The following is a 10,384-nucleotide window of genomic DNA, read 5'->3' as shown; positions in this document are numbered from 1 at the left end:
GACTCGACGGGGAAACAGTTTACACGCTTGCTTACTCTTGACAGTTGTTTTGTTTTAGCAGCGTTCAAAAGTAGCTCGACGGAAGAGCTAGATATGCACATTGTCTTAATCTAGCGGAAAGCTAATAAGGTATACTAAGTGGATTCGCACTGACATCTTGCACTGAGGTGAGTAAATGTGTCATTATCGACGGGTATTTGTGGTCTTGGTACTTTTTCCGCCAGCTAGTGTTAAGGTTCAGCTAACCTGCAGATAAAGTAAAATTTAGGTTTTCAGTGGCGCTTTAAAACAGTGTGCACGGATTTCACGTCATACAGTAAGGACTTGGTCTACGGTCATCTGTTGTTCGTTCAGCTGTTAATTTCATATTGGTACAAACTCGCCCACTTTACTCTTTATGGCACTGTTTGTAAAGTAGTCGCACTCTAGGATGGCAAGTTAAAACCCGCTATAGATACACATTCGTTGCCGTTGACTGGAATCCAGTCTTTAATATGATTGCCGGCTGTTTGTGTGCCTTAGTATGGCGCAGTGGGACAGACTGAGACAGCTTCCTAGTGCGTACCGACAGCAGTTACACGAGCTCTATGACAGAGATGCTTTACCCATGGATGTTCGGCACTACCTGGCCCCTTGGATAGAGAAGCAGGAGTGGTAAGGAATCCTGTGATTCAACGAGCTTCTATGATTACTGTAAGTGAGTAAGGCTGTGAAAACCTTTTATTATGTTTTTTTTTTTCTGCAGGCAGCGGGCAGCACGGGACGATGCCTTTGCTATGGTGCTGTTCCAGGTCCTGCTTGAGAATCTGGACATCCAACACAGCCGCTTTGTCCAGGAGGAGTCATTTTTACTGCAGCACAACATTAGGCGCTATAAGCAGAACTTTCAGGTGTGTTCAGTAAAGGAGCAACCAGTGACGTCTTTTGTTTAAAATGGAAAAGCACATTTTGAATAATAGTGTCTTAAGAATTACCACTCCATTTACCATGATTTGCTTATGTGTTTACATGCTCGGAATTTCCTGTTTAGTCCTCAGAGTATTTTAGCTTGTAAAATAAGCCAAGTGAGAGATATTTAGACATAGGAAAACATTAACCTGTTATTAATCCTTTATTGGGTGATGATAAATGATAATATGACAGTAAAGGTTTATAAAAAGTGACAAAAGTAAAAAAAGCCTTTTAATGTCCTTCAGTAAGTCTGCACAGTAAATTGGCCTATATACTGTATCAGTGTAACATAATATACTTTAACACATGTGACCTCCGGCCTCTGCCATTTCTCTCTTACAGAGGTATGTGGATGATCCATGTGCTTTGGCAACCACCATCCTTTGGTTTTTGGAAAAAGAGAAGGAAATCCTGGAGAGCGCTGAACTGGCTGAAAAGGTTGGTGTAACGTCTCATTGTGGTAATTAAAATAAACTTTATGTATAGCCACTTTTGATAACAATGTAGCTAAGTGCCTTAAGAAAAGAAATAAACCCAGAAAAAGCATTAGGTATTTAGCATGTGCTGTAAAATGGTAATGCTCTGCTAAAAATAGTGCCCCAACACTACACTTGCACACTTGGATATACCTGTATGTGGATTTTCTTTTTTACAGGAAAACATTATATCATATGATCTATTGGTGCATTGCCATGTTTTGGCTTTTTTCTGTTATGACTCAATCGTTAGCTGTAGTGTTTGTAGTATTGCAATTCAGCTTTTAAGTTTAAAATTAAATGCAAACTTTTAAGGAGCCTAGTGTAAATTTTTATCCTGTTTTAGTTTTATCCATTCAGTTTTTCAAAAAGAGCTGCGTGTGCGAAATAGAACCACGAAACTCATTGTGTGGGCTAAAAATTGAAGATTTTCCCCCAGCAGTTTTTACACGACACTCTCACTTACTATTTCCTTTGTGACAGCTTCACCCAGTATTACATCTGAAAGGCAATATGATCTTGGTATTAGCTCCTCCTTTGTTTTTTTCTTAGGTCCAGCTTTTGCAAGTTGAGCCAGAAGCAATGGAGACAAGCAGTCAGCAGGACCTTGAACGTAAACTGGCTGGCTTGAGGAATGAAGTGCAGGTGAAGATTATGTTGCTTTGTGTTATTATTTATATTATATGGATAAAACATGTCACAGTTCTTTCATTTCCTTTTTTTGTGCTATAGTGTATGGAACATACAATCATATGTCTGGAGGAGCAGCAAGATGAGTTTGATTTTAAATACCAAACCCATAAGTTGGAAGGTAAATAAATGAAAATAATCTGGTTATGTTTGCATGCTTTAATGTCTGTGAGAGTGAGTAATAAATCTAAAACAGATTTAAATCAGAGCTACATGTACTCTTTTGTTTTGGTGTTTGTTATGTGGAAATTTTCATCCCACCATGGAAACTTTTACGCAGCTGTGGTAGACGAGGCCAGGAAAAATGAACAGATCAGAGCTCTTCAGTTGCTTGTCAACAAGTTGAATGACTGCAGGAAGGTATGGAGTCAGTAATATTCCTAAATATATTCTTAAACGTTTTATTGTAGTTGTTTAATTATTTACATTCTTATCTCATCTTATCACTTTTTAGAGCACGTTGTCAGGCCTGAATAATATTCTGGACAGGACTCAGGACATCATTGATGTGCTTGTGAAGAAGGAGCTGGTGGAGTGGCAGAGGAGGCAGCAGAAAGCATGCATTGGTGCTCCAGACAATGTTTGCCTGGATCAACTGGAAAAGTGGTATGTTTATTCTCTCTTTGAGCTGAATTTGCTTTTCCAAAGTCCATCCCCCCATTCTCTAAAATCTGCATCAAATTAAAATAAATACTCTTCTCTTTGTGAATATCTAGGTTCAGCTGTGTGGCAGTGTGTCTGTTCCAGGTGTGGGAGTTTCTTACTAAGTTGGAGGAGCTAGTAGGAAAAGTGTCCTATGAAAATGACCCTGTGAAGGCCCAAAACCCCACGCTGCAGAAGAGAGTGGACACTCTTCTAAGAGACTTACTCAAGAGGTACTTCTTTTAGGACACCCTATGATGTTCTCTTTCACTTTTATGTATTCTTTAGGCAATTAAATGACTTTCCCTTTTTTTTTTTTACTCTTACATTTAGCTCCTTTGTGGTTGAAACTCAGCCGTCCATGCCTCAGGGGAAAGGATCTTTGGTTCTCCGCACAAATGTCCAGTTCTCTGTCAAAGCCAGGTCAGTGCCTAGCACAGAAATCAGCGTGCAGTGCAGTGTTTCGATGGACTTACCTGCATTTAATGAGAAAGCTACTGTCAGCTGCTCCCTAATCCACATGTTTGATTTGGCAGATTTTGTTTACATTGGGTGTCCTGGCTGGCACAACCCCAAAGGGATTTGTGTCTCCTCCTGGGATTGAACTTGGATCTTTTGCTTTGTAGGAAAATGTGTAAACCTGTAGAGCCACTGATGAGCTTACAGTAAATAATATCAGAATCAGAATACTTTATTTTGCTCCAAGACAGTAAGAACATTTACTAACTAAACCAAATTAAATAATACAGTATATTACAAAGTTACAAATAATTAATTAATTTTAAATTATAGATATCTCAGCATATTACACAAAGTAAAGCTATATGTTTGACATTGCGCGCCCCTTATCTTACTGTACTATGCTGTACTTATTAGGATAATGTGCATATCAAGCTGCTGTATCTTTATAGAAACAGACTGGTATAGAGAGTGGTTTTGTTGGCCTTTATTTCCACCATGTAAACAAAGAATCAATTGTGAAATAATGTGAGTAAGCCTGAAAGTTTGTTGCATTCCTGCAGAGTCATCTCATCTTCTTCCCAAGTATGTCTTTGGCTGTCTTCCATGCTGTGACCTTGAGAGCGTTCCTGGTTTCCTGTTTTTCACATTTTTGTCTTCGTCATCTTCATATTTCTCAAGCTCTAACATTTTGCACCTGACTTAACCATTTCAGACTTCTTGTGAAGTTTCCGGAACTGAACCACTCCATGAAAGTGGATGTATCCATGGACAAGTAAGTTTTCTCTTTCAGACCTGTAGTTGTTTTCATTACCCTTAAAACAAACTTCCAGCATTTAACGTTAGAGAAAGATGTCTAATTCCTCCCTGTGATCACTGCTGCTGTGTTTTTTTTCTCACCTTTGAATATAGGGAGGCTCCTCAGATCAAAGGGCAAGTTTTTTTCATTTACATCTAAGTTTCAGAAGCCATGTTGAGACATTTGCTGTGAACTTGTTTTTAGTAAACCTCCGGTTTTTGTAGGTATCGACGTTTCAATGTCCTGGGGACTAAAATTAAGGCCTTGAACATGGCTGAGAGCACGAATGGAGGCATGGTGGCAGACTTCAGACATCTGGTATATTCAATAATGAATTCATAAGCAATTCGATACTAAGACTTTTATACAACTGTGACACAAAAACGGTTTAAAACCAAATATTTAACAACATATTTAACATATAACGCATCAGCTACACTCGAGTAATTCAAAAAATAAAATTTATATCAATATACAGCCTTTACTGGCAGGTTAGAATTTTTATATGTTATTTGGGAGTAACTGTGTGTGCAATCTTACTAATTCATTGATAAATACTATTTGTCTGTAGACTCTGAAGGAGCAGAAATCAGGAGGTGGTGGCAAAGGAGTCAGTGATGTAAGTAAATATCGATAACCCTGCTGATACCATCTCTTCTTAATTTTACATTATAATAAAGGAATAATGATCTTTGTGTTACTTTCTTGTTTATAGATTTCTCTGAGTGTTACAGAGGAGCTGCATATCATCTACTTCAACACTGTATTTGAGCTGAAAGGCTTCTCTGTTGAGCTGCAGGTGGAGTTTCTTCTGCGTTTTTCATGTTATATGGCTGCCGTCACAGATAAAGAACATTAGTTCCGTTTAAAAATTAATCATTAATTTGAAGCATTGGTGACAGAACTATGACCTAAGTAGAAGCTATATTTTTTATGGCACACACACTTGTAGGCCTCCACCCTCCCTGTGGTCATCATCTCAAACTCCAGCCAGCAGCAAAGTGCCTGGGCGTCTGTCCTCTGGTTCAACATGCTCAGTCAGGATCCCAAGGTGACAAGTCACTGTTACTGGCAGACATGCTGTGTTTTTGCAGTCAAGTTCCCTTGTAATACAATTATGGGCCAGACTAAATTAATCGTGTACATATCATGTACATATGTCTGCTTTTTCCAGGATGTTATGTTCTTCGCCAACACTCCTGCAGCTACTTGGCCTCAGTTTGGAGAGATGTTGAGCTGGCAGTTTCTCTCAGCTACAAAACGTGGCCTGGATGGCACTCAGCTGGAAATGATCGCAAACAAGCTCTTTGGTAAATTCTTCCACCGTGTTCTGCTTCATTCTGCTCGTTGTTGACAACACCTACTTTCATGTACTGTTAAAATGTATCTCGATTTTGCAAACTTTACATTTATAGATAGTAGCACTTCTAGCACAAGACTGACATAATTCTTTGTCCTTTGTGGCTTGTAAGCATGTTTGTGATTGTCCATCATTTTTTTTAATCTCCAGGCAAAAAGCCAAACTATGACAGCTGCACAGTACCATGGTCAAAATTTACCAAGGTAAGAGTCCTAAAAGCTACTGTTTTTTTAAATTTTGTAATCCCTAAAGCCATACTTTGCAAGTCTTGAGGAATTTAACCTTAAGCCTTACCACTAAAAACAGTTATTACATCTCATCTAAATATATCTGAGCTTTTCGTTAGAGAGAACACAGGTCTGTAGGTGTATCCAAATGACATTTTCTGCTGTTTGTGTTACAGGAGAATACTCCTGACACTTTCTGGGTGTGGTTTGATGGCATTTTGATGATGGTGAAAACATACCTTGAGGACCTGTGGAGGGATGGGTATGATTGTTATACATTCTTAGAAGCTTTTGTGCTTGAATGATTCATAGGTCAGTTTTAATGGGTTAAACAAAACAAACATTCCTCTGAACATGGTTAGCTCCAAGGACTGGACTGAGAATGACTGAAAAACAAACCAGTGTCCAAATAAAAATTTTGAAAGACCTTTTGAAAGACAGCCTACACAATTACAAAAAAATAACAAGGAATTTTGACTTTCTAGATGAATGAGATGTGGCTCAAGACTTCTGCACAGTACTGTACCTTGCATATTATTTGTCCGTCACACAGAACAAATAGGTACCTCTTATTATTGTAACTTAACTCGTGACAACTATATTGGATCTTAATAATTTTTTGGAAAACCCTGCAGGTTCTCCTCCAAAAGTTATCAACAAATTTCTGTTTTAAGTAAAGAAAAGTAGCCATCTGTATTTGAAAACCTGACAGCAGTGTCAGGTTAATGATTAAGCAGATTAAAAGAATCCAGCCACATGCCAAACTGTCAGTATTGTAATCTGGATAACTCTGTTACTAATATGCATGGCCCAGTTTAGCTCATAACTTCAGTGTCTATGAAACCTGAAATGTTTGCCTTTTAAAATAAAATTCCTTTTGTGCTTCAGGCTCATCATGGGTTTTGTGACCAAAGGCAAAGAGAAGTCTCTCTTGAAGAAGAAAAAGAGAGGCACGTTCTTGTTGCGTTTCAGTGAAAGCGTCATTGGGGGAATTACCTTCTCCTGGGTGGAAATCACTGTGACTGGTGAGGTTTTGGGGTTTTTTTTGCTTGTGTGACAGATAGAAATACAACTAAGCTGCATTTCACAGTGGTCGGGGTAACCTGTTTAATACATCATCCACTGTCTGTTTAGGTGAGCCTGATGTAAAGACAGTCCAGCCCTTCACCAAAGTTGACCTTTCCCAGATTCCCTTCCATGAAATCATTCGAAATTTCCAGATCTTAGAAGCTGAAAATGTCCCAGAAAATCCTCTACTCTACCTGTATCCGGACACCCCGAAAGATGAGGCTTTTGGAAAGTATTACAGTGAGAAGAGTGGAGGTAAGGCCACCATTTCAGATATTATTGAAGTTAGTCCTGCAGATGACCCATTAAATCAAATTTCTCTTTCTTTTTTTTCCAGAGGACAGTCCGTACATAAAGTACATCAAAACTAAGCTGGTGTTTGTTTCCAAGGAGTAAGTATGCGGTCCATATACATTCAGGCTGATTTATAGTGTCTTGCTTGTTGGAATTAAAGAAAAGAAAAACCCATCCCATTAATACAACAAACTTAAATGCACTTCACTTCAAAAGTGGTGTACCCACACCTTTTTTTTATGTCATGAGCTAATGGTTGTAATGACTGTTTATCATTGGTCATGTAGGAACACACTGGAGGCTAGGTCACCCATGCCCTCTGACATGGCACAGGGTGAAGGCCTGGAGCCAATGAATGGCCTGTGTGGAGAGGCAGCTGGTGAGTCATGCCTCTCCTTGCTGTCCAATCCAGCTTAAGACCTTGTCAAACAAATTACTCACCCTTCATCAAAAATCTCTGTCACCATCCCTATTATGGTCTTGCAGTGCATGAAATCAGTGGGTAGCATGCTGTCTGAATACAGTAGATGTCAGGTGACAGCTTTTTAAAAGATTTATTTATTTTTTATCCTTGAATTGAACTTTTGTGGGAATGTTGGCTGCTTTTACTGCATGAACATATGCCGTAGCATGGTGCAGTGAACATAAAGCCTTGTTCTGGCCAAGCAATACAATCGCTAACACGTTTTATTATCCTGCCTTTTCATGCTGCTTTTTGGTCCTTTTACATTAAAATACATTGCTTGGGGTCGCTATTAAAATTACTACTGAAATCAAAGATAAAAATATAAAAGTTATTAATGTGTGACAATGCAAACATTTTGAGAAAATGCATTTTTGAAGGAATATACATACTTGCACCTCTAAAACTCACAATCAAATTATATTTTCTTAATTTAATTACTACAAAAATGTTTACAGTACGTTATGTTTGACTTTTTGGTCAAATCAAAACCTTGCTTGATCCCATTCACAACAAGCAAAAATCATACCTGATTTAAATGTTTGCGATCTCCCCTTTGAGGTCACCTTCTCTGCTGTCCTTCACACTGCTCAAAGTGCTTTTGCCCTGCATTGATCCCTACAAGTCCTGTTCTCATCACTTGCAATTGTTCATCTGCGATGCATGCTGGATCTCTTCAAGCTTTAAAGGTTAAAGTCATAGAGAACTGTAGAGTGCAACAGGGACTCATTAAGTGACTTGATGTTCTCGGATTTTAATATTTCCGTGGTTCTGGGTTCAGAAGGAAAATAATATTAACAGTATTTTCTATGCATGTCTGAGTTTTATGACGGAAAAATATGGGGGTGAGGGTGTAGTAGTAGTCAGATTTAGTCACGTGTAGGATTTTTATGTACAGGGTTAATTATTTATTCATTAACATGTAAATTATTGAGCTTAAAAGACACTTTCTGTCAGATTTAAATATTTTACCGATGGTTAAACTGCTCATTTTTGTTTTTTCTAATATGCCATAAAATAAACTATTCCTTTACAAAGGGTATGTGATATTTGTATTTAGTATCGATTCAACTGAGCTATTGTGAGGTAAAAAAAAACAAAACAGCAAACAACCTAAATTAGACATCGTTTAAATGTTCTGTACAAAATCAGCTCCTGTGATTCTCTATTTTCTGCTTTGGGCTTGAACAGCGCATCACATGTTTTTTCCAGTTTCATTTCCCTAGCGAGAGCATAAATAAACTACACAGCGATGACAACAGATTGAACTTCTTTTTTTTTCCTTCTTCGCTCATAGAACAAGACGGGGATCTTTATCCTCTGACGCCACCACTGGAATCTTATGACCCTGATCCCATGATGAATGGCTCTGTTGTAGACCCAGAGCCGCCGCAGGATCTGCTGATGTATCTCAACAATCCAAACCTTTTTGACAACGACCTCCTGCAAGACGACCAATCTCTGCCTGATTTCAGCCTTCAAGGATTTAACTGTCTGCTCCCACAGTCCTGTGGCAGCTTCCCTTAGCTTCTGTTTGTATTCAACCATATCACTGTACATAATGCACTTGTTAGCTTTACACACAGTACAGCATTTCTATCAGAAAAATGTGGCACACGTGGCAAATCCAGCATAAATGAAGTAGTTTGCTTTTAATTCTGTTTTCATGTGAAATGCTCGACAGCCCATCTGATAACCCTGAAAATCACACATAGCTGATGATTTTGTGCACTGTATAAATTTACAGAGCATCCCTGTGAATCCTAAGCTATTGTTACTGCTCTATGAAGAGATACACGTAAGAACGTTGAATGAGCCGGACTCATATCAGTCCATACTTTATTATTTTAAGATTAGGCATAAAGTCTAAATCATGCTTAAAAACTGACCAGGTAAGGAGGCGGGTAAGGTTTGTATGAGCTATTACTGCATAGACTGCACATAATTTATTGTATCGTTGTTTATTTTGAACCCTTTTGTCATAGTGTTAATATTGGCACCTACAACGTGATCAAATTCACATAAACATCCCACTTCCTGTTTTAGTTTGTCCTTTTATAGTAAAACTGTCCTTTAAATCACAATAAAAGCACCATTAAAGAAGAAATGTGTAGTCTGATTATTAATAAAAATTGTACATTAACAAATGTAGGAAGCTGGTTTTATATTTTTAGCCTGCACCTCATTACCTGTAAAGATTGTGGACTAGAACTAATATTTTGACTATTATGATGATTTTCTGCTGATTAGCACATAAACAGGCTGGACATGAAAGTCATGCTATCATGTTAGTTTTTTGCAGCTCTATTTGAACAACGGGTGGAGCGCTCAGTCATTAGCTGGCTTTTAAACTTGCATCACACATGCCTGCCAATTGGTACCTAAATTTTAATCACTAGAGCAAAGAATTTTTTGTCTGTTTATGCAATTCACCAATTCTCTGTAAACAATATATAGACACACATTTTAGCTAATTAAGAGAGACTAATGAATATGAGGAGGAGGAATATAATATAGTTTGCAATCTAGAGGCAGCTAGAGGAGCTGCAGTATGTGGCACAGGGTTGGCTTCATCTTTCACCCATGAGGTTGCCTTTCATAGTAAGTAGTAAGCTAGCTGACTTAAGAAACAGATATTTCAATGACAGAAAGCCCCAAAACAAAGGAGAAAGGTCAGTGTATACTCGTTTTTCCTAATTTCAGGTTGCAAAGTTCAAAATTAGTTACATGGCCAAGCAACCATGAAATATCACAAAAAAGAGGATGAATATTTCCTTCTTGAGAATTGCAAGTGTCACATTGAAATATTATTTTCTTTTCTACTTTCCCATTAGTAAAATGTGACTGAGTTGATCGCTTAATGCTTAAAGAAACACGACCTTGTTGAGATGTCATTTTTCATTATTTTGCTGGAGAGATTTTAAGGATGCGAATACCAAATTTACCTTTCTGATT

The 10,384-nt window shown here is 38.1% G+C and overlaps 1 protein-coding gene across 2 annotated transcripts; it reads left to right on the top strand.

The window, feature by feature from the left end:
- The first annotated feature begins 10 nt into the window (after positions 1–10).
- On the top strand, positions 11–9,536 carry stat2 (signal transducer and activator of transcription 2). Of its 2 annotated transcripts, XM_031760457.2 has the most exons (24): positions 11–167; positions 523–654; positions 746–890; positions 1,294–1,389; positions 1,980–2,072; positions 2,160–2,238; positions 2,398–2,477; positions 2,572–2,723; positions 2,834–2,992; positions 3,093–3,182; positions 3,934–3,993; positions 4,131–4,151; positions 4,242–4,335; positions 4,589–4,636; positions 4,733–4,816; positions 4,970–5,068; positions 5,192–5,327; positions 5,528–5,580; positions 5,781–5,866; positions 6,493–6,629; positions 6,739–6,927; positions 7,010–7,064; positions 7,254–7,345; positions 8,727–9,536. In XM_031760457.2, the coding sequence occupies exons 2-24, from the start codon at positions 524–526 to the stop codon at positions 8,954–8,956; spliced, it is 2,409 nt and encodes an 802-aa protein (XP_031616317.1). In that variant the 5' UTR covers positions 11–167; position 523; the 3' UTR covers positions 8,957–9,536. The 2 variants fall into 2 exon arrangements, with proteins under 2 accessions (XP_031616317.1, XP_031581563.1); XM_031725703.2 differs by lacking the exon at positions 7,254–7,345 and having other exon boundaries at positions 8,727–8,912.
- The last annotated feature ends 848 nt before the right edge of the window (positions 9,537–10,384 follow it).

This window comes from Oreochromis aureus, linkage group 5, assembly GCF_013358895.1.
Source record: "Oreochromis aureus strain Israel breed Guangdong linkage group 5, ZZ_aureus, whole genome shotgun sequence".
Lineage (NCBI taxonomy): Eukaryota > Metazoa > Chordata > Actinopteri > Cichliformes > Cichlidae > Oreochromis > Oreochromis aureus.
Note: the sequence above shows the minus strand (reverse complement) of the source record. Positions and strands in the feature narration are given on the sequence as shown.